Source organism: Grammomys surdaster, unplaced genomic scaffold (assembly GCF_004785775.1).
Source record: "Grammomys surdaster isolate TR1022 unplaced genomic scaffold, NIH_TR_1.0 126063, whole genome shotgun sequence".
Lineage (NCBI taxonomy): Eukaryota > Metazoa > Chordata > Mammalia > Rodentia > Muridae > Grammomys > Grammomys surdaster.
The window spans coordinates 4,701,111-4,725,493 of NW_021620873.1; the positions used below are offsets into that span (position 1 = coordinate 4,701,111).

At 45.8% G+C, this 24,383-nt stretch overlaps 1 protein-coding gene across 1 annotated transcript in view; it reads right to left on the bottom strand.

Annotated features, from left to right (window-relative positions):
- Nucleotides 1-8,208: 8,208 nt before the first annotated feature.
- The window catches only part of Gpt2 (glutamic--pyruvic transaminase 2), a 39,582-nt gene continuing 23,407 nt past the window's right edge, over nt 8,209-24,383 (bottom strand). The window contains exons 6-11 of the mRNA XM_028755521.1: nt 20,695-20,774; nt 18,781-18,917; nt 17,519-17,693; nt 15,499-15,654; nt 13,279-13,391; nt 8,209-10,617 (exon numbers count right to left, since the gene is read on the bottom strand). Of these exons, the coding sequence (XP_028611354.1) occupies nt 10,527-10,617; nt 13,279-13,391; nt 15,499-15,654; nt 17,519-17,693; nt 18,781-18,917; nt 20,695-20,774 (752 nt within the window). The 3' untranslated portion in view covers nt 8,209-10,526. The remainder of the gene's footprint in view (nt 10,618-13,278; nt 13,392-15,498; nt 15,655-17,518; nt 17,694-18,780; nt 18,918-20,694; nt 20,775-24,383) is intronic.

Consider the following 24,383-nt stretch of genomic DNA (forward strand, 5'->3'; position numbering starts at 1 on the left):
ACAGCTAAAATGGAACACAGCTCCAGAATTGAGGAACAGATTGCATTTGGTAAAATCTCGACCCTGGCTTTCTGATTAACCTTGTACTTGGGTTTCTCTGTGAAAGAGCTCACCTTCCTGTTTTGGTTTCTACAGTCCATTTGTGAAGTAGGAACCAATGTATCTAGGGATTTGTGAATGTGGTGGATCTGGGTGCATTCGACAAAGAGGAACTTGATTAGAGGAATGAAGCCCATGTTCCAGTAGCAAGCCACTTTTCATCTGCCTCAGAAAATCTCTCTTGGTTCTGTGGTGGCCTCAAGATGATGCTGTAACCCATCTGGCAGAAATGACAGCTTGTGTCTCTCAATCTGAGGAAACAGTGGATTCCCAAAGAAATGGGAGTTTCCCCAGGAATTTCATGCTGGGGGAAGGAAAGAGTACCAGGTGGAGCTTGTTTCCTGGAAAGAGATTTCACACAGTTCTACAACCTGTTGTTAGTCCCCTGACCGGAGAAGACTGAAGCCCAGACAACAATGGGTCAGTAGTGGGTGGAACCACATCTTGACTAGAACTGCTTAGATGTGCAAATCCTTGGCCCTTTATTTAAAATTTTAATTTTGGACTGTGAAGATGGACTTGAGCAGCTTGAATGTCTTCATCCCATTCACAATGTGGCCACATTGAATAAATCTCTTTCTGCTTTCCCCTTACTTTGGCTCTCTGTATTGGCTTATTGAGGATAACTGGCCAGACTTGACTTGGGGCACAAGTGACCACCAAATTCAATAATGCCAGGTTGTCGCTTCCTTACAGTGACTAAAGGGACTTTTGCCACAGCTCAGCAGCTTCTTGGCACATCTTTAGGTAGGATAATATTTTGCAAGACTTAACCATAGCCACCACCATTGTCATCACCAACTGGTTTTGTGACAGTAGCAAGAACAAGTTTCTCTTCAACTTCGGAGTTAGCTGAGTATGTCCTGTGCAGGGCCTCTCTGAAATGCATGGCAGATGGAGGTGCCTATCTGCCTGTTCCATCTAACCAAAACAGTAAAGCTGCCCATTGTGATGGTGAATCCAGTTGTCCACATGATGGGAATCGTACATAACTAAGAAACGTGTTTCATGGCCACGTGTGGGGAATTCTGGAAGGGATTAAGGGAAGAAGCTGTTTCTCTAGAGCAGGCAACACCCTCTGGCAGTTGGCCTAGGTTTACAGAGGCCAGAAAACCAGTGTTGCTTGTCTGCCTGCCTTTGGTTCTGCTAAGTGGGTGTATCAATCCCATTACTGACCTGACTGCCACCACCCTTAAGTGACATCGGAATCCAGCTTCAGACTGAACTTAGAAGATCTTCAGGAATTAATCCTGCAGGTCTTCAGTACCAGATTGGGACTGCTGAAGTATCCAGCTTTCTGGACTAAGGAGCTACTGTGTTCCTGGCTTTCTTCAGCATGCAGTTGACCATTGTTGGCCTATTCAGCACCTATCATACAAGACAATATAATACAATATGCTCACACTATCAGTTCCTCTCCTGTATGGACCATCCAATGGACACACTGCTTTTGGGCTTCCCAGCTGAGCTGTAGAGATATTTTTAATTACACCATGTGTACCAGGTGTGGCTCCACAATTCCAGTCCCCAGTGTATAGCTTCCTGGCCTTTTCACTTACAAGATGGGAAAGAGAACTAGTTCTTCCTTACATTTGTAAATTACTGTTTTATGTGTATGGGTATTTATTCTCAATATCTGCCTGTGTTCTCTGTCCATGCTTGGTGCCTGTGTAGAAGCCAAAAGACATGTTGGTTCCCCTGAAACTGGAGTTATATAGGGTTGTGAAACAGGTTGCAAATTTTCTAGACTGGTCATGGAACTCAGAGGCAGAGCACTTGCCTTATATGAGTAAGGCACTGGATTTGATCTGTAGCACCGGTAACACAAACATTCCTAGTGTACAGAACATTGGTGCAACGTAGAATCCAAATGCTGACAGAAGTGTTCCGTGCTCCGATATGGAAGATCTGAAATAATGACCTGAAAACAAATTCTGAAAGAACAATGTAACCCTTTAATACAGGATTGGGAGACAAAAGTTTCTCTGTTCTGTGGCCTTGAACTTGCAAAGATCCTCCAGGCTTTGCTTTCTTATAGATTATTATTAGCTGGGATTATAGATTATAGGCAAGACATTAAGTTACAATGCTTGGCTTTTTTTTTCCAGATGTGTTTTTGCTGTGTTCTCAAGCTGGTCTCCAATGCCTAGAATCTAGTGATTCTCTCACTTCATCCTGGGATTGGTCTCTTGTGCCATCATGCCTGCCTCTCAAATATGTTTAAAATGAATATAATCCAGCAGTGCTGACACCAGCAATTTTCTAACCTTTTTTTTCCTAAACCATCAAGGTTCCCATGATGACATATTTGGCTTCTCAAACAAGTACTGATTTGTACTTAAGTATAATTTTTAAGTATAGAAAGCTGTGATATAACTCATAATAGAACCAAACCCATAAAATGGGGATCCGTATTTAATGGAGTCTACTTAGAATAAGTGAGGACACTGGCTGCAGAATTTGTAACTTGGACAAAGATTGAAGTACGTCATGGAAGGTCCAGAAACAATGGCAAATTCCAGATAACTGGTATTCAAAAACATTTCGGCTCTTATAGTATCTCACAGATGGAGTGGGTTGTGTAATGGCCAAACACAGAGACCTGCTTTATTGGTCTTACACTTCAACCTAAGACCTAAAATACTCCAGCTGTGAAAGCAACATAAACAGACACTAGGATAGCAGCCTTCATCCATTAAGTCACACACCTGAAGAAGCTGATGTCAACCATTATGTGATATTCAATTTGTACAAGATTTTATGAGCATGGGCCAGGGGTACAGGATGCATTCAGTCAAGGACAATGCTATATAGATAGCTGAGAAAATATAGGTACTTATTAGTGAGATAGCCATCTAAAAGCCCAGTACCAACCTTATGTGCCAAACCTGCTATCACCAGGAACTAAGTTCCTCTGTGGGCTGTAGCTGGATTTGGAATCTTTAAATTTTGGCCTTTTCATGGGCATCTAGAGATTAATTCTACAGAGTACATCAGGAAAATTGAGCTATTGCTTCTGAAGGTAGAACTTGCCCTGGCCCCAAGTATTTTGATTCCTGGGGTTTCCAAACCTTTGAGAAGGGCATGGCAGGACAAAATGGCTCACTCCCATCCTTTTCTCACCCATTAGTCCAGAATGATACATCTTACAGCTGGAATTTCAGAGTCTAGGTCCCCCCGGGGTGTGCGGTTTGAATGAGATCCTTCCCATAAGTCTTGGGCCACCAAGACTTGGATACTTGGCCACCAAGTTGGTAGCTAGTTGGGGAAGATTAGGAGTTGTATCTTTACTGGAGTAAGTATATCACTGGGGGTGGACTTCTTTCAAAGGACCCTTCCCCTTTTGACTTAGCCCTCTCTGCTTCCTGTTTGTGGTTAGAGATGTGTGTTCTCAGCTACTGCTCCAGCCAATATGCCTGCTTCTTGCTGCCATGATACCTGGCCATCATAGAATCTTTCCTCTGGAACCATAAGCCCTACATAACCCTCCCTTTTATAAGCTGCCTTGTCATTTATCACAGTAACAGAAAAGTAAAGCTAGCTGGCTCAATCCTGGACACCAGTCACAATCTGGGTCATCAGTCCATGAATGACGATGTCTAAACCACTTCACGGTTGAAAGCCCTATTGCAGGAACAAGCTTCGGGGGCTTCACTTCTTCCCGTCGAAGAAAGAAGACTCAACAAATGTTCAGCTTGTCATCAGCAAGGTGACTCCAAAGCTTCAGGGACTGAAGCAAACTCTACTGGCCACACTCCGGTCATTTTCTCAGAGACCCACATCTGTCTGAAATACATTCACAGCTTCCTTATCTTTTCTTATATTCATTAACAGAATACCACTAACTACATTTGCTCAATACAACCGTCCTCAAACTAATATGGGTCAGCAGGAAGTCAGAATGCCTCTGCTAATGTTACATTTCTTTTTATTTTTACAACTTTTAACAATGTATTTCTTATGTATTGGTGTTGTGCCTGCATGTATGTGTTCCATGAGCTTGCCTGATGCCCTAAGAGATCAAAAGAGGGCATCAGACAGAATGGAACTAGAATTACGGATGGTTGTAACTAAATCTGGGTCCTGTACAAGAGTAGCAAGTTGTCTTAACTGTTGATCCATCTTTCCAGATCCCTATATGGCTGTGCTTTTTTTGGTTTTGTTTTGGTTTTTTGTTTTTCGAGACAGAGTTTCTCTGTGTAGCCCTGGCTGTCCTGGAACTCACTCTGTAGACCAGGCTGGCCTCGAACTCAGAAATCCGCCTGCCTCTGACTCCCAAGTGCTGGGATTAAAGGCATGTGCCACCACTGCCTGGCATAGTTGTGCTTCTTTTAAGTTTTTGTTTTGTTTTGTTTTGAGACAGGGTTTCTTTGTGTAGCCCAGTCCTGGAACTCACTCTGTAGACCAGGCTGGCCTCTGTCCCCCAAGGGCTGTGGTTAAAGGTATAAACCACCACTCCTTGGCTATTCTTATTTTTTGAGACAGAGTCTCACTACATAGCATTCACTGGCCTGGAACCCACTATGTAGATCAGACTGGCTTCAAATTCAGAGATTTGCCTGCCTCTGTCTGTCTCCTGAGTGCTGAGATTAGAGGTGTGCACCACCACATGGCCCTGCATGCATGTGGAACTCAAAAGACAACCTGTAGCAGTCAGTTCTCTCTTTCTACCGTATGGGTTCCAGGAACCAAATCCACTTCTTCAGGCTTCATGGCAACCAACGTCACTGGTAAGCCATCTGGACACCTCCCAGTGTTACATATTTTTATCTGACCAGGACACTCTAAAGTATGAGTATACCATGCACCAGTGATTAATAGTGTTAGTATTAATCCATACACATTCTAAGACATCTTATAAGCCCAGTGACTAAAAATCACATCGTAAGTAACAGTGTGGAAGCCAGTTGAAGACATTATCTTGAATCATTGGAAACCCAAGGGTCTGGAGCTGGGTATGGTGCACACCCCATAACCCCAGTACCAGGGAGGAAGAGACAGAAGAATCAGGACTACAAGGTCATACTCATGTTCCGTGCTGTGGTTAATCCTCATTGACAATTGGTAGGATCTAGAATCACTATGGCAACAAGTATTTGGTTATATATGTGTTTAGTCTTTGTTAGGTTATTTGAGAGAGGAACCCTTAATATGGGAAACACCACTCTGTGGTCTGAGGTCCCATAATGAATAAAAAAGAGAAAGTGAACCCAATACAAGCATTCATCAGGGTGACTAGTTCCCTCAAGATCTTGCTGCTGTGACTCCCTGCTACCTTGGACTGTGTGTGGCCTCAAACTGTGAGTCCAAATAAAAACGCTTCCTTTTTTTTTTAATTCTTAAAATTTTGAGATATGATAAACCATTTCAAAATGCAAATAATTTATATTTATGAGGTCACAAAAGTTTTTTTTTTTCAAACTTACCCAAGATTGGCACAAAAGTCACTGTCTATCACTAATGGGAAAAAACACATACACTTGTAAGATGCTTGTAGATATAAAACTCTTCCTTAAGATGACTTTTTCAAGGTGCTTTAACATGGCAAATGGGAAAAGAAAAAAAAAACTGTCATGAATTAGGGCTGTTGCCATAATAACCCCAACTGTGTAGTTCTTACCTCTTTGGAATTGGTTTGTTGAGGAAAGTGGAAGAGTTTGCAACTTCAGGGTAGAAAAGCCTTTGAGTACTACAGGCAGAGTTTAGTGTGTCCTGCCTGTGGGAAACTGGAGAATAACTCTGAGAGAAATGGGGACAGCAGAGGCCTGGCTCATGAGGTTTCAGAGGGGAGCAGCATCCGGTGAAGAGCCAGTGGGATCATTCATGGGGTATTCTGGGAAATAATCTGCCTGTGTCTTAAGAGCCTGAATCTGGTGGAATTTAAAGACTTGTCTCTGTCCGAGCCTCTGCTGAGAAGCAAGTCACGGTGGGAAGCCCATGTCAGTAAAGAGAGGAGGGGCTTGGAAGCAGGCAGATCTCTTTGAGTTCAAACCCGGCCAGGACTATACTGTGAGACCATCTCAACATTATCCCCTTCCCCCATCTAGACTAATATCTGCAGTTTCTGATCCGTATTTACTCAACTGTACGATAAAGTATAATTTAACCCCTAGTTTGGTGTGTGTTCCTATGTGGGTTCCTGTGAGGGAGGATACAGAACATCTCTCTGTTCACCTAGCTACAACTAGCTGTGACTCCCACAAGCAGCTCACTACACAACTCCAGCTCCAGGGGATGTGATGCCTCTGGCCTCTGTGAGCTCCTGTGTACTAATGTGCACACACGTGAGCACACACACACAAAAACACATACACACGCATTTCTCCTTAAACACATATTCCTCCATCCCCACACTAAAGTGGCCTGTGACAAATAAGGTTTGTTGGCATAGCACCATGCCAACCCCATTTCTTTCTTTTTTTTTTTTGTTTTTTTTTTTTTTTTTGAGACAGGGTTTCTCTGTGTAGCCCTGGCTGTCCTGGAACTCACTCTGTAGACCAGGCTAGCCTCGAACTCTCGAACTCAGAAATCCACCTGCCTCTGCCTCCCAAGTGCTGGGATTAAAACATGCACCACCACCGCCCGGTCATGCCAACCCCATTTCTTTTTTCTTTTTTTTTTTTTTTTTTTTTTTTTTTGGTTTTTTGAAACGGGGGCCAACCCCATTTCTATGGGGAGTTTCTTCTGATTCAATGTTATTCAGCAAGACTGGTGATCCTAACAGCCATTCCCACCTCCTCTGTACACAACTATGCCTCTCCCCGCAAAGCACCCTATTCTCACAAGCCATAAAAACTGACTCAGGAAAGGACAGGCGGACCATGAGATCTTATATGTGAAATGTGAACCCGGCGTTGAGCGGGTTCTTAATGATTCCTAGTAAGAGTCCTAGTTGTTTGTCTTTGTGTACTTTCTAAATTTTAATAAAGATATAGAAACCATAGTTTTAAAGAATTTTAAATTTGAAAGCCATATTTCAAAACGAATGGAATGGGAGAGTTGGGTAAAGCCAACCAATGTCTTACAGAGACACAACTTGACCCATGGCTTCTCCAGTTCCCATCCCCACCTCTCTCTCGCCCAGCAGTGGTGGCGCATGCCTTTAATGCTGTGGCTCCAGCACTTGGGAGGCAGAGGCAGGTGGATTTCTGAGTTCCAGGACAGCCCGGGCTACACAGAGAAACCCTGTCTCAACCCCCGCCCCCCCAAAAAAAGGATCAGTCTCTTCTTTCACTACCCGCAGAAAGCGAAAATCCATGTTAGCTTTAACATCTTGTTAGAGTGGGGAATGGTGGCACATGCTCATAATACCAGTGTAGAAAATAAAGGCAAGAGCTTTAGGAGTTCAAGGTCACCCTTGGACTACACAGTGAGTTTAAAGTCATCCTGGGGTATATATGCACTATTATACTAGGCAGCCAGATAGCAAGACAGTGTCAAAACAAAAACAGAAACAAAAGACCCACTAAGCTTCTCCAATTCAGCAACTCCCTGTCTTTAGGGTCAAACCCTAAGAAGCAGAAACTGGGTCCCTAATGGAAGAGTTAGAGAAAGAACTGGAGGAACTGAAGGGGATTTGCAACCCCATAGGAAGAACAATATCAACCACACCCCTCAGAGCTCCTAGGGACTAAACCACCAACCAAAGACTACACATGGAGGGACCAATGGCTCCAGCTACATATGTAGCAGAGGATGGCCTTGTCAGGCATCAATGGGAGGAGAGGCCCTTGGTCCTGTGAAGGCTCAGCGCCCCAGTGTAGGGGAATGCCAGGGTGGGGAGGTGGGAGTGGATGGGTGGGTGGGGGAGCACTCGCATAGAAGCAGAGGGTGGGGGGATAGGATAGGGGGCTTCGGGGAGGGGGACCGGAAAGGATTTATTTACATTTGAAATGTAAATAAAGAAAATATTCAATAAAGGAAAAAAAAAAGAAACAGAAGCTGCTGCTTAGAGTTTGTGATATTTAGGCACACTTACTGTTCAGGAACACATATATGTTCCTGTAAAACATATATTTATGCATATATAAAATATAGTAAATATATAAGAGATATTAAAAATATATGCATATATATGCACACACATACACAGACAGGTAACTAGTGACATCCACTTAACCATTTATTGCTTCTGTTGTTATTTTCAATTTTGTTGTGACAGGGACTTACTATGTAAATTTACAGGACTCAAACGGGCAGACACCGGTCTGCCTCCTCAGTGCTGGGATTAAAGTGTACGACACCATACTCAGCCCCACCAATGTTTAGTTTGTATTGACCAAGCTGCTCAGTCACCACTTGGCATCTTTTATTGTTCAGAGCTTCCCAGCACGGCTATCACAAGGACCCACGCTAAGGAGGCCGGAAGAACTCATAATGTAAGTAGCAAAGAGCGCACAGGCCGGTGCCCGCTCACTTCCAAATGGAAACAATGTCTCTGAGGTGTGTCTGTCCAGGTCCAGCCTGGCCAGGCTTCCACAGCCCCACCCACACGCTGCCGGAGTGACGCCGGAACAGAAAAAGCATGGGAACAGAATCTGTAGAAAACCCAAACTACCATAACCAGCATTCCTACTTGAAGTTAATCTCTTAGAACAGCTAAACTTTTATTTAAAAAGCAAATCAAGCATATTTTTCATCTTAAAAAAACATGTAAACATTGCAAAATTTGGAGGATTATTTATAATCTGAAGACACTTATAAAAATTATTGGACCTGTTAGGACTATAAATACTAACCCTTCCACCTCCACCCCCCATGAAAAAAGCCAATTGTTACAAAAATATAAAAAATATACTAGCTTCTAGTTAACCTTTCATGGAGGACTCTCAGAACCCCGGAGCATATCTGGATTATATGCCTGGCAAGCACACATGCTACCTTTTCAGCTTTTAAAGGGAAAGTAGAGCCTTACATTCTGTTATGGATGTGGCTATTCCTTCACAGTAATGTAACGCTCGTGAGTGTTAACAACTTGAAGTTCTTCTTTAAAACTGCACTCCCGCCGGGCGGTGGTAGCATACACTTTTAATCCCAGCACTTGGGAGGCAGAGGCAGGCGGATTTCTGAGTTTGAGGCCAGCCTGGTCTACAGAGTGAGTTCCAGGACAGCCAGGGCTACACAGAGAAACCCTGTCTCAAAAAACCAAAAACCAAAACAAAAAAACCCCTGCACTCTCTGCAGTGTGGAACCATAGGGCAGGAGGCTGGGGTGCAGCCTTCCTCCACAGCCCTCACAGCTTTCTCTCTCTAGCCCTTTAAGCTCCCCTAACTCACTGGGTACCCAGGCTCCTGAGCTGGCGCTCCCCCATGGCTTGCTCTCACTCTCACTGGAGAATGGAGACAGTTAAGAGATGGGGAGGAAAACCTGGTCTGGCGCTCCCTGCAGCATCTGTTTCCTTGGTGTGCACATGGCCCACCCAGGTGTGCTAATTCAAGGAATACACTTGCTTGGTGGCTGCTACTTTGTGACACACAGGGATGGCTGATAAGATGCTGTCCAAAGATCAGGGAGCGAGGCAGGAAACTGACTTGAAAAGAACACTGAATCAGAATGCAGGTGCTCCTTCTTGGCAGCCAGTGTAACCAGGTATGGTTACAAACAAACCAAATTCAGTTTGAAACAATTAAAAACACCCTCAGGGCCTTGTAAAAGGATCACCTCCATTTTCAGCCCTTGCTTATCTCTGCTGCCACCAGCAGAGGGCAATGGTACGCACAAAGGCTCAGCCAAACCTGGAAAAAATGTTCTAGGTAGCCAGTGCAATCTAACCTGGTATCTGATGTGACCCTGTCCTACTACTGACTTCCATATGCTTGTCTGCTTATCTCCAGACCAGAATGAGCAGCTTTCTCTGAGTCCTCACTAGAATTGCAGGTTTCTGGGATGCACTGCCTGTCTCCAGACTAGAATGACCAGCTTTCTCTGAGTCCTCACTAGACTTGCGGTTTACTGTCTAAAATGCTACATTCTCACATTGGTAAGGGTTTTATTTTTGGATCTCATTACTGATTTCTAGATTTCCAGCCCTTATCACATTAAGTCACGTATTTCCCAACACTTGGCTTGTTTCTCCAGATCTGAAATATCTCATTTCAATGTACCCTGGCTGCTTAAGACCCAAAGGAACTTTCCAAACAGAACAGTGATTCAGAGAATCCCAAGTACATCTGCTGAGCAGGTTGACTCTACTTTGGTTGCATTTTTTTAAAAAAAGAAAAAGAAAAACAAAACAAAAAAGAGGGCCTGCGAGACATTGCAAAATCACTGTTTGCTCAGAAGAACGCTCAAACATCAAGGCACAAAGAAAGAAGTCTCCTTGGGAAAATGATGGTGAACAGGGTTGGTGACCTGCATGAGGTCTGAGGCAGAGTCCATGAGGAAGGCCTGGGTGGTCCTGGGCTCTTGCTCCGGCGCCTGAGACATCTTCATGAGTACTTCTCCAGGAACTTGAGGTGAAAATCTTTCACCTTATTCAGCACTGTCTTCAGTTTCTCCACTGGAGGGAGAATTGTCATTCTGTCAGGAAAGAGACCGATGTCAGCCTGGCTGTTCACAGGATGAATCCAAAAACACCCCTTGCTGAGTGGAGATGAGCTGGGGAAGATGAGCCCCGAGAAATGGCTCAGGAAGGCACCTAACACTTGTGAAACTCGGGTCTTCTTAGTTCCTCTGGCCTCCCATGCTGCCGAGATGAAAGGGGAAGCCCTGACCCTGAGCAATCCTCTTGCCTCAGCCTCCAGAAGGCTGGGAATACAGACACATACCACGATAGTGGTTTATACACAGACATACTACAGCCAGACCTGTCTACTAAAGCAATAAGCCGGATTTTGAGTCACTAAAATGTATTTTTCATTACCATAGAAGGCCGCATCATCGTTTTGTTGCTATTGTTGTTTGTATATTTATTTATTTTTTATTTATTTATTTTTTTTGGTTTGGTTTTTTCGAGACAGGGTTTCTCTGTGTAGCCCTGGCTGTCCTGGAACTCGCTCTGTAGACCAGGCTAGCCTCGAACTCTCGAACTCAGAAATACGCCTGCCTCTGCCTCCCAAGTGCTGGAATTAAAGGCGTGCGCCACCACCGCCCGGCTTGTATATTTATTTTAAGACAGGGTCCTTCTATGTAGCCCCAACTGTCTTAGAACTTTTGTAGACCAGACCAGATTGGCTTTGAACTCACAGAGATCTGCCAGCCTCTGCCCCTTTTTCCTCCTCTTTTCTTCTTTTATACTTTTTTTTTTTTTATTAATTTAATGTCTGAGTGCTCTGTTGCATATATATCTGCCTGCCTGAAGAGGGCATCAGATCCCCTTACAGATAGTTGTGAGCCACCACGTGGTTGCTGGGAACTGAACTCTGCACCTCTGGAGGAGTAGCCAGTGCTCTTAGCAGCTGAGCCATCTCTCCAGCCCTTCTTCTTTTATAAAACAGGGTTTCATATGGCACTAGCTGATCTGGAACTCACCCTGCTGCTTAGGCTGGCTTTGAGGTCACAGTAATCCTTTTGCATCAGCTTCTTAAAGTGCTTGCATTACAGGCATGCCCCACCACATATGGCTCCAGCAGCACATTCTGACTAGCATAGAGAACTTTCTAGAACATGACATTTTTTTCCTGTTTTGTGGTGCTAGGGATTGAATTTAGGGCTTCATGCATGCTAAGCAAGTGGTCGAACTATTCTAATCCTAGAACATGACTCTTAGCCTTTCTTTTTTTTTTGGTTTTTCGAGGCAGGGTTTCTCTGTGTAGCCCTGGCTGTCCTGGAACTCACTCTGTAGACCAGGCTGGCCTCGAACTCAGAAATCCACCTGCCTCTGCCTCCCAGGTGCTGGGATTAAAGGTGTGTGCCACCACTGCCCGGCCACTCTTAGCCTTTCTTTCAGAAATTGAAAATCAATCTCTCTCTCTCTCTCTCTCTCTCTCTCTCTCTCTCTCTCTCTCTGTGTCTGTGTGTAGGCACATGTGTGTGTTCCAGTCAAATCACAGGTTTCATTTCAAAGACATCTCCAGTTCCCATAAAAGCTCGCTCTCCCTGCAGTCCAGACAACAGGCTTCCCCACTCAACTACACTTTTGGTGAGGTGCTGGACATGGAAGCCAGGACTTCACTCATCTACCACTGAGCTACACTGCAATCCCAACTCTCCATTTTAGATGGACCATGAATCGCAGCAGAGAACCTGGCCAAGGATAAAAGAGCCAGGTAAGCAGCTAGTCCATCTAAGGACACGACTCATATCTTTGACTGTGAAGACTCGGCTCTAAATGTCAGTAACTCAGGACAATTCTTTTTTTAGCATCCACCGCAGGAGCTGGGAAGAAATAACTGTTCTGAACAGAGTTGGCCTCAGTGAGGAACGTCTGCCTAACAGCTCTGGGAATCCGTGTGTCCGTCTGTACAGGGCTGGGCAAGACATGGCTGTGAACAGCCTCTCGGTTTGTGGTCTTAGTATAGTACCTTAAGAGGCTCTGGGGCCCAGGATACTGTCATGGCCTATAGTGCAGCCAAGGAGGTACTGAACACCTGTTTCTGTGCCAGGCTGTCCTGGCTGGTTTTTCTGTCAACTTGATACAAGCTAGATTTATCTGGGAAGAATTTCACACAAGAAAATAACTCCATCCATCTGACTGGCCTATAGACAAGTTTGTGGGGGCTTTTTCTTGATTAATGACTGATGTAGAAGGGTCCAGGCCATCATGGGTGGTGCCGCCCCTGGACAGATGTCCTGGATTACATACGAAAGTAGGCTGAGCAAGCCATGGAAAGCCATGGAAAGCAAGCCATTAATCAATGTTCCTCTGTGCTCTCTGTTTCAGGTTCCTGCCTTCAGGCTCCTGCCTGAGCTTTCCCTGAGCATGGACTCATAAGCCAAATAAACACTTTCCTTCCCAAGTTGCTTTGTCATGCTCTTTATGATGGTAACAGAAATCTAACTAAGGCACTGGCAGTGTCCTGTGCATTCAGAAGCACATAGTGTGAAGGGAACAGGAAGCAGCAGAGGCAGGACAGTCCAGGGATACTTGGGGCTGCGAAGTACCCCTGTTTTCCTTATTTTCTGACAGAGGGTCTGAGCTTGCCATGATGAAGCCATCAAGAAGAGAGGTTCATACCCTGCAGTCTCTAAAGCAAGAACCCAAGGGACCAACACCACCCACCCCCAAAGAAAGGATCATACCTGAAGTGGTAAGTGCCTTCTCGCTGCCCAAAGCCACTGCCAGGCACGACACAGATGCCAGTCTCCTCCAGGAGTTTCATGCAGTAAAACATGTCTGGAGCCATTTTATGGGACTGTGGGAAGAGGACAGAACTTGAGATTCGTGTCTTGCCATCCATGAGACCTGCACACATTAAAAACCCAAACCAAAACAGAGCTGGGTTTGGTTCACACCTATAATCATAGCACTTGAGAAACTTAAACAAGCCAGGTGGTGGTGGCACCTTTAATCCCAGCACTTGGGAGGCAGAGGGAGGCGGATTTCTGAGTTCAAGGCCAGCCTGGTCTACAGAGTGAGTTCCAGGACAGCCAGGCTATACAGAGAAACCATGTCTCGAAAAACCAAAAAAAAAAAAAAAAAAAAAAAAGAAGAAGAAGAAGAAGAAAAGAAACGTAAACAAACAGAATCTTCAATTCAGAGCCAGCCTGAGCTACACAGTGGGGTCTTACCTGGGCTATAAATAAAAAGTAAGATCCTACTTGGAGTGAAGGTATCAAAACCAGATAGAACCAAAATGCAGAGTGGCAGTGCCTCTTTTCTACCAAAATGCAGAGTGGCAGTGCCTCTTTCCTGCCTGCAAAATAAGGTAGGATTCCAGCTCACAGCCAGGAAGCTGGTTCTGGGACCCAGACATCTGAGGCTAATGTTGAACAGGTAGGAGCTGTGACACTACTGATCTTCACTCAAGGGTTCCAGTATTCCCACCCCAGTAACTGCAACGGGCGCGGGCTGCAAATGATCTGAAAACAGGGCCCTACGATCTAAATCCAGCCGTGGCTTTCAGGAGATAAGCCTCCGAGCCTCCGCTGACAGTGCTAATGATGGCTAAGAAAGCTAACCCGACTGGATTAGAGCAGCCTCGGGCATCAGGGAAGCACACGGTTAAACCTGTGGCTGAAGGCATTTCCAGAGGAAATGTGGAGAAAGTGCCCGTCGGCTGGGATACAAGGAGAAAGACAACTGTGCTGGCTCCCCCTTCCTCTGCTTCCCGATCCTCGCTCGCCCAGAGGTGAGCAAGCAGCCTTGTGCTTCTGCCTCAGCCTCAAGTGACTCATGCCTTCCCACCAGAGGGCCATACCCATAACCCAGGGAGCCAAAAGAAATCGCTTTTCTCTTACATTGTACCTTGTCAGGTGTTTGGTCACAGCAATGAAAACAGCACCAAATAGAGTGAATTATTATACAACAATCCGTCAGGGATTCTCGGCTCTGGAAGGGGGAGTCTGATTCTGAGCATCTAGGGTGGGCCTGGATCCCTAGTGTCTAACAAGGTATTCAGGTACTCCAGGATAGGATGAGGATGCTACTGACAGACACATTACTTTCCTCTGAGCCTCAAAGTAGGATCTGCCATAGCATATGAGGACTCGAAGCACAGGCTCTCAGCTCCCCGACAGTAAACCAAACCCAAGGCTGTGAAGATTTAGGCTTAGGAATCACGGCTGCAGGAGGTGATGGCTGGGGGAGGTGAGGACTCTCATTGCTTCTCCAACATCAGTATCAGACCCCACTTGGGTCCTGCCCTTCAGTCAGTATGTCTTGCTGTTTTAATGGGTTTTAGGTGTATTTATTGTTTGTTGTTGTTGTTGTTTTGGTTTTTTGAGACAGGGTTTCTCTGTGTAGTCCTGGCTGTCCTGGAACTCACTCTGTAGACCAAGCTGGCCTCAAACTCAAGAGATCCACCTGCCTCTGCCTCCCAAGTGCTGAGATTAACGGCGTGCACCACCACTGCCCGGCATTAGGTGTATTTATTTTATGTGTATGAGTGTTTCGCCTGCTTGTATGCCTGTGTACTCCATGAATGCCTGGTGTCTTTGGAAATAGGAAGAGAGCTTGGCTCCCCTAGAACTGGAGTTGTGACAGCTCTGAGTGATCACGTAGGTGCTGAAGGCCAGACTCAGATCTTCTGCAAGTAGCACACGTCTAACGGCTGAGCTATGCCTCCACCCCGAGAGTAGCACCATGGAGGTCCACCCTGGACTCTCACTTGGGGTTAGCCTCCTACTTGCTTTATTACTCTGCTGTAGCTGGGACTCTACAAAGCTATCACACGGTAAACTGTGTCTGTCCAGGAGGCCCACAGAGTTCAGAACTCCTAAGGTCAGCGCCAAAGCAAAAAGCCAACCCTCTCAGAGACAGCTCAAGTGAATCCAGGAAGACAGCCAGCCTTCCACTCTGACCTGAGCTGCCTCCACGGCCTTGGCAGGGATGAGAATCCGAGGGAACGCGTACATGGCTCCTTGCAAGGGGTTGCACTGAATCCCTGGGACTTGGTTAAACAGATCTTCCGTCAGCTTTGCTTTTTTGGCCAGATTACCAAGGACAAATTCTTTTTCCTGATGGTAATAGAAAGCACAGGTGTCAATGATTCTAGACAAGGCTACAAACATTGTTCATTATGACAGACTGACAGACTGACAGACAAAGAGCTGCATATAACAAACACTGTAAATGGGCAGGGTAAGGAGGTAGGCATGGACAGATGGACAGGTCTTTCTGCAAGGATTTTTTTTTTCATCATCAATCCAAATGGCCCTCGTCCTGGGTGGAATACCCTAGAAACAATTTTGTGAGAGTCACGAGTCCCCCTGGAGACAGCCCCATCATGCCATCTAGGGATTATCCCTTTGTATTCTCTGTCAGTGTGGTGTACGTGGACACAGACTCAGGCAGAGCAGAGTCAGCAACAGTCCCAGAGCTGGACAAGCATCCAAAGCTGGAACAGAATCATTCGGGATTTCTGCAAGTCCTGTTGTACAAGACAGATAACAAGGTGAGGGCTGAGGATGAGAAGACAAACAAAATGTGATATAGCCATGCAATGATATTAGGCCCAGTCCTCAATCCCAAAGACACCCCTGCTGTTCTGGGCCGGCCACAGGGATAACCTGGAGGACACTGTGCCAAGTAGAATAAGCCAGTCACAGAACACACACATTGTATAATTCTACCTATACAGATATGTCTTAGGGGCATTCACAGGGACAGAGTAGAATGCTGGCTGTCAAGAACCAGGGAAATGGGAAAGTGGAGAACTGTGCATTTACTAGGTCTCAAGTGTCAACTGGGGATAAAAGTTCTTGAGACGGATGGGGTGGGAGAGGGCTGCACAACAATCTCAATGGCTTTCCTTAATGAAACAGAACTGTCTGTCCGTCTGTTTAGACAGGGTCTTTCTGAATAGCTCTAGCTGACATGGAACTTACTATAAGTCAGGCTGGCCTCAAACTCACAGAGGTTTCCTTGCCTCTGCTTCCTGAGATCTGGGATTAAAGGAATTCAGTACAGCAGGATAGAAATGTATATTTAAAACAAGAAAAAGAGGGTCAAGAGATGGCTCAGTGGTTAAAAGCACTGACTGTTCTTCCAGAGGTCCTGAGTTCAATTCCCAGCGACCACTTGGTGGCTCACAACCATCTGTAATGGAACCTGATGCCCTCTTCTGATGTATCCAAAGACAGCAACAGTGTACTCATACATGTCAAATAAATAAATAAATAAATAAATAAATAAATAAATAAAATAAATAATAAAAATTGTTTAAAACGAGAAAGAGTTTAGTTGTTTGCATTTTACTACAAAAAAGAGGAGGAGGGGTGAAAGACGGGGGGGGGGGAGTGTGGTAGATATACTTGTAATTCTAGCCTTTAGGAGGTTGAAACAGGAGGATCTTGAATTAAAAAATAGTTTGGCTATGAAATCCTGTGTCCAAAAAAACAAACAAGCAAATCTCCCCCTTATGCTCCCCCTCCCCCCCAAAAAAGAGAGAGAGGAGTCTATTCAAACTGACTTTTAGAGTCTACAATCAAAACAGTTTTGATGGGCTTTTTTTACGTTGATGCTGTGAGACCTAGCTACTTCCCCTTCTTTTCAGGTTAGTAATAAAACATATCTCTGCGAGATAAGGCTCTCCTCCTGGGATCCTGCCACTTATGATGCTCACAGTGAGAAAGAAGAGTGCATTCACTCACACAGGAAGTCTTCCCACTTCCACACTGTTGTATCTCTGTTGCGTCTTTAGATTTAACTCACGAGGGTGGTTCAGCAACCAAGAGATATCAAGATGCCCCCTTGAGAGATGGCCGTGGATGGACACGCCCAGACACACCATCAGATGCACGACCACATGGCGTGGTGGCTGTTCATGTCCATGCATGATCCTGACAATAGCCGCAATGGACACGGGCCAGGCAGACTCACCCTGCTAAATTGCTCGAAGGACTCCTCTCCCGGCACCGGTGGATTCACAACAATGTCCATAGCGGCCTGTCCAGACACTGGCGGACAGAGACGGACTGAGAGCAGCTTTACCAGCTGGCCCTTGATCTCAGGGTGCAAATTGATCACCTCCATGTAGCCGCCTCTGTACCCACACCTGGAGAGTTGGGTGGAAGGAACACATCCACCAGTTACAGGAAGCCCTCACAAGTGCAGTCTGGACACCAGATCTCTAACACCACACCCTCGGTACCCGGCAGGCAGCTGTGCCTGAGCTCTTGCCACTGGCAGGAGAGCAGGTAATACTACAGAGTCATCTCCTACAGGGAAAAGCAGGCACTCTCTTCCTTCTTTTCTCTTGTTTCCTGGGAGGTGGGATAGCCCCTACCCTAGAGACTGGGGGATACTACACGCTGAGGAGGCACACTCACAAGCCACTGTCCTTGAAGGATCACAAGGAGCCCAGCTTTGCCTTCCTGGTATCTTTGAACCATTATGTCAAAAAAAAAAAAAAAGATACACTGTCACCCTTTTTGAGCCTCTATACTTTCGGGCCATTTTGTTACAGTTGTTTTTCCTGAAACCTAACTCATACACTTAATGTACATCAAATTAAGCCAAGAACAATGTAAGGAGACGGCTCCCTTGACCTAACCAAAACATTTCTTCAGACTTCATATGACATTCCTTCTGTCTAGAATGTTCTCTCAAGTGTCTCCCTTCCTACTCCGGTCCCACCTTCTGGCAGTTCCACCTCTTCTCTGACCTCAGTTCTCCATCTGCCACATGGCTTTCCTCTTTGCCTAGTTCTTCACTCCTTGGTAACATACTGGCTTTGTGAAGGCAGGGTGCTCAGTGCTGCAAACTCAGGGTAAGTGTTCAGTAAATACTAGTCACAGATATGGACCCCAAATATTGGTCTTATAACTCTCCCAGTGCTAAGGTAGCCTTGCACACAGAGCGGAAGATTCCAGACTCAGAGCTGCTATGGGACCTGTTTACATTTCCATCACTTATCCAATCTGGTTTCTTTTGAGCCTGGCCGCATTTCCCTTGAGTCACTGCACACACGTGGTTCTTATACCACTAGTTTTGCCAGAGATGCAGCCTGTCTCCTGATTTTTACACCAGTGGCAAGTGGTGAAGGCTGCTTTCTAACTGTGTGGGCGGACCACAAGAGAACAGCAAGCAGAAAGGAGGGTGCAAGCGCTGGGACCATGCAGACCCGCCAGCGGCCGACATACTCGCCCATGTAGCCCTTGGAGGTGGAGTGGAAGGAGGCGAGCTCCACGTTGCTGGAATACTCATGCCCCATCTGGTAAAGCACTTTCTTAAAGGAGTGGAATCTGCAGTCCGGAGAATACACGTTGTCCTGGTATACCTGCAGGGGACACATGACAGTGGCGATGAGTCCTTCTGGAAGGCCTGAACAAATAAAGGCTGTGGCTAAAAGTAGCCAATGGTCTACACCCAAGAGGGGTGCGTAGGTACAGAGTTAACCTGTTGTCAGGAGAAGGTCACAAAGTCCAGTCTTGAACAAACCAGCCAGTCCCACTTCCAACAGTATTTCCACACATAAGCCAGAAAGCACCTGAAGGAGCCTTCCAGAACAAGCAAGGGAAAAGCCTCAGACTGGATCCTAACACAGCTTAGGAGCTTCCCTGACTTCTACATTTACCCGTCCCCAGTCTCTAGCCTGCCTGTCCAACACATCATCAGGCCAGTGGTGACACCAGGGACTCCCATCCTCCAGAGCAAACTTTTCACCATTAGTGGGAGCAGCTTCCTGTCCTCCGCCCTCTGTTCTGGGATGAACTCTGTGGGGTGTCCTGTATGCCACTTGCCATGGGTTTGTCTCTTTTTGCCAGCACACACCCTGCACTTCCCTGTCTCTGGATCTAACACTCACAGCCTAGAAACACTACCCCACCTGTTCCACTCAGGAAAGCTGGCTGTCTGGATCAGTGGGGCAGTCAGTGTGCTTCCAGAGGGAGTCCCCAGGTCTCACTGACGCCTTTTTATTTTTTTCTTTAGAAAGTAAGGTTTTTAGATCCATGATTACTTTTGGCAATTTAAATGTGGCAACAGAGCAGGGTGCTTAACGAGAAAGGAAAAGATAAGCATGCTGAAATGAAGGGAAAGTGTCAGTGGGCTATGATCAACTTGAAGTTTCTTCCAAGTCGGTCAAAGAATGGGAAGCCCAGGCCTCGTGATTAGCATTTGAGAAGTTACAGTCATAGACCTGAGACTATGTCACAGACTCACAGATGGCTGGAAAATAAATAAGATGGAAGAGGGGACTACCAAGAGGCAGGGAACTGCATGTTAGGAGTGGCGTTTAGCCTCTTCCCGCAAAGGGCAGCTACACCCCCACACACCCCTTTTAGGTAGGAACCCGTGCATCTCCTTCAGGGAAGGCCTCCTTGGCTTTCCAGGTGGAATTTGGGAAGGGCAGGACAGAGAACTTGCACTTGGCCTGGGCCTGGTTAATTTGCATATTACAACTCCAGGCTACAGTGGTTGGCCCAATAATTATGGCTGGAGTTGAACCAATCAGGTATAAACTTGCTGAAGTTACAAGGCTGGAAAGACAGTCCACGTATGGGGCCAACATACAGAGATAAAAGGAGAAGGATCTGGAAGACACAGTTTGAGTTCAGGCTCCAACCATATATGTACCTGTGACATCACTATCTCTTCCTCCTCTTCTTCCTCCTCTAAGTTTAAAGTAATCTGTTAAAATTGTTAAAATTCTGAAATTTAACTGAGTATGGTGGCTGATACCTGTAGTCTCAACACTGTGAGTCTACAGTAGGAATATTGCTGTGAATTTAAAGCCAGCCTAGACTGTATAGTAAGTTCTAGGGTAGCCTGGGTTACATAGTGAATTCTCAGTCTCCCATACATATGGAGAATGTGTGTGTGTGTGTGTGTGTGTTTGTGTGTGTTCAATACAAGTAGAGTCCAAACCACAGAGATAATTTATGCGCCACATTCATAGGTTAAGGACGAACATCTCCTCACCTTTGCTTGCTTAGAATCACTCTGCCTAGAAAGTTCTCTCTGGCTATAGAATAATCAGACCTGAATTCTCCCCTATACAAGAAGACTTGCCCTCCCTCTGAATGTACCCCACCAATCTCTGGGACTGCTCTTACCTCATCAGCCAGGAGAAAAAGCTTCTCTTCCCAGGCAAAGTGAATCACATCTTCTATGCACTTTCTGCTTTGTACCTGGCCTACAAAATCCCCAAGAAAACCAAAATGTAGGTTGTAATGCTATGTCAGTTGTCCCCAAGTAATACTCCCACCCAAATCACTTGGGTGTCCTAAGTTCCTGAAGATTCCAGGAGACCACCCTCCTACTTGCTGGGTATGGCAGCAAAGCTAAGCTCCAGTCGTGCCTACAGGCTCCAGTCCTGTCCAATGAGATGAAGACAGGCATGGGGAAGGAACAGCCTTTCACATCTGACTTTTTCATCATCCTTACGGCTGCGGTATGCACATGTGTGCACGATGTGTGTCTTTTCTGGAGGACAGGGTGGTGTGGGAGTGTCACAGTGAGCAGGACACAGTGAGTGGGATGGAGTGGAGTTCATCAGGTCCTACCACTCCTAGACTACGCACCAGCAGCAAGCAATGAGGAAAACTGTACTGGTTGATATGGTAACCGAGCTAGAGTTACTGAAGAAAAGCTGTGGGTGTCTTTCCAGAAAGGCAGATGCACACGCCCACAAGGAAGCCAAGCTAATCCCAGCTCATCATCTACCCTGAGAGCCAGTGGGTGCTCAAATCAGTACTTGCAGAACACAGAATGAATGAGCCAGGCTGGTATCTCCGGCCAGCTGCTTCTGCACACTGAGAGAGCACACTGCTGTTCTTGGCTTCCTTCAGGACTTGCCTCAACACCAGCAGGGAAGACACGCCCATTACCCGTGTCAGAATGGCTTCAAAAGCAAAATGCTGAGTCAGCAGCCTGCAGGCACAGCACTGGAACAGAGAGCGCGCGGAGGGTAGGAAGGTGGGAGTGGAGCTTCCTTTCCCATGTTTTCCTCAGGCTTTGTGTGCAACACCAGTAAGCTCTGGCATGCTCAGTCGATTGCTGATTTCTTTATTGTGTGCCCAGCATATATGTATGTCATGCATATGTGCACAAATACAGACATATACACATGAACCATTTATGCATGTATAAACATAAAGCAGAAAAGCATGTAGAATGTTACCTCTTGGCTAAAAAGAAAAAAATGTCTATATATTTATCTACAGAATGATATGAAAAATGTCTATAAAATATAGAAGTGTATCTTAAACTGATTCTGTCAGGATTTTCACCTTCGTAAGGGAAATTAAGCCAATTTCTCAAATAAGGGACTGAAATTTCTTTGGCCATCAAGTGCCAGCCAGGCTTTATAAGAAGCAAGCTTGGGGCTCTGGAACTCCAGCAGAGTGCCAGGCCTTGGTGTCTACATGGAACCAGCACTACTCTTGCAGACAGGGACTGGCCAGTTTGTGGGTAGATGCAGTTGTGGGTAGACCCTTAGTGGGGTCTCGTGATCTCCTAACTATATCTGACTGGAATACAAGCAGAGCTGTGAGCATTAGAATATACAAAAACATGTTCACAAGATGCAAAGGGGAAGACAAAGAGGAACTGACGGACCAGAGTCTTGAAAAGGCTTCAGCCTGGTGGAGGGAAGGGGATGGAAAAGATGCAAAAATCCCACTGCTATACACGGTGCACACTTGAAAATAAAGACAAGCTTAGGTTTACCCAGGGCTTGGGACTCAGCAATCATTGCACATGAAGACGCCAAAGAGACAAACATAAACAACTGAGAGAATAAGAGAAAGTCATATATGGCTTTATAGGGGTCAGGTTATACTCAGTTTGAGGAGACATAAGATACAGCTTTGATACAGGCCCAAAAAGCTAGAAAGCGGTACCTAATGGCCGAACCAGAAGATGGGCCTAAGGAATTCCTTATAAACCGACAGAAACATCTGTGATTACACCTCCTCCCTCCTGTAACATACCACAGCTATCCTGTGAGGACACCCCAGCAGGAAATAAGAGAAATGACCCTGGCCTAACCCCCCAGGTGTAGTGACACACACCTCTAACCCAAACATTTGGTTAAGCTGAAGCAGGAGGGTTGCAAGTTCGAGGCCAGCCTAAGGAGGACTTCTAAAGGAATAAGTAAAAGAGTTGTCTTATCAGAGTCCTAGTGGTTTGACTTGTCCCGAGATGGGTCAGTGAGTTCCTGGCCTAGGACTCTCAGTGAGATCACAGGAGATGTATTCTAAGGTTTCATCTGATGAGCAATTGCTGGAGTTGCTGAAGGCCCAGATTCTAAGGAGCCCAACTCAGAGGACAGTGGAGCTGAGAACTGAACACAATAATAGTGACTCAGGTTACTGCTTTACCTGGCCTCCACAGCGCTACCCTACGGCTTTGCAGGTTTGAGCTGGGTTTTTGTCTTGAAACTAGAGGCACCCTGGCTTAAAACCTCAAGCATCTTTGACTCCTTTTAGCCAAGCTGGCTGTGACATGTGGTTGGAAAATTTCCATTTCCTACCACCCCTCTTCTAGCAACTGACTGATTTCCATACATTAAGACCCCAGAAAGCAAGGAAAGATGGTGCCCACTCATAAGTTAGTCTCATAAGAGTTATTTATGAGGCCAGACATGGTGATGCACTCCTTTAGTTCCAGCACTTAGGAGGCAGAGGCAGGCAGATGTCTGTGAGTTCAAACCCAACCTGGTCTACATAGTAAGTTCCAGGACAGCCAAAGCTACACAGTAAGATCCAGTCTCAAACAGATAGATAAATGGATGGATAGATAGATAGATAGATAGATAGATAGATAGATAGATAGATAGATAGATAGATGATAGACAGATAATATTACTTATAATAATATACAGTCACAGGACCTCTTTACTTAGAATAGTAGAACAGGAGGTATGTTCTCCAAGGCAGCTAGGCAAAAAGATTTACATAAATGCCTGAGTAAAAAGTCCAAACTTGCCGGGCAGTGGTGGCGCACGCCTTTAATCCCAGCACTTGGGAGGCAGAGGCAGGTGGATTTCTGAGTTCGAGGCTAGCCTGGTCTACAGAGTGAGTTCCAGAACAGCCAGTACTACACAGAGAAACCCTGTCTCAAAAAAACTAAAAAAAAAAAAAAAAAAAGTCCAGACTTAAAAGACCAGCCAGTGGCATATGCCTGTAATCCCAGCACTCAGAGCCTGGAGGGGGACTGCTGTGAGTCTGAGGCCTGCCCAGATGACATAGCAAGTATTAGACCAGACAGGAACACAGTCTCCAAAGACACAAACAAAAAAGTACTGACTCAACAGCCGACTCAGCATACAAATGCTGCAAGACTTGCTGTTCCAAGTGTGGCCCTGGGATCAGCAGAAGTGTCATCTTGGACCTGCCAATTCTCCAGCCCTAGCCCAGTCATTAAAGTGTTGGTGAGCACAGCCTTCAGCTTTTACTTTAACAAGCTAAAAGTTTAGGAACCACAGTCCTGAAGAAGCAGTTCTCATCAGCTGTGAAGAGCGCTGCTGTCTGGACTGGTCTGAGAGGTTTTCAAAGCTCGCTTTGTGACGCTGATCTACAGCACAACTGAGAACAGCGCCACGTCATTTCCCTGCAGTGCACTGTGGGTAGAACTCCGTTCCCCCAACAAGGCACTGGAGCACACACACCAGTGTTTGCACCAGTGGCACCTCTGCTTGCACTCAGGAATTAAAGTGGTTGTTTTCAGCAGACTGAAGCATCTCAGAGCAGCAGATTCCACAATCAACTCTAATGTATTCTGGCCCCAATTCAATTTAGCT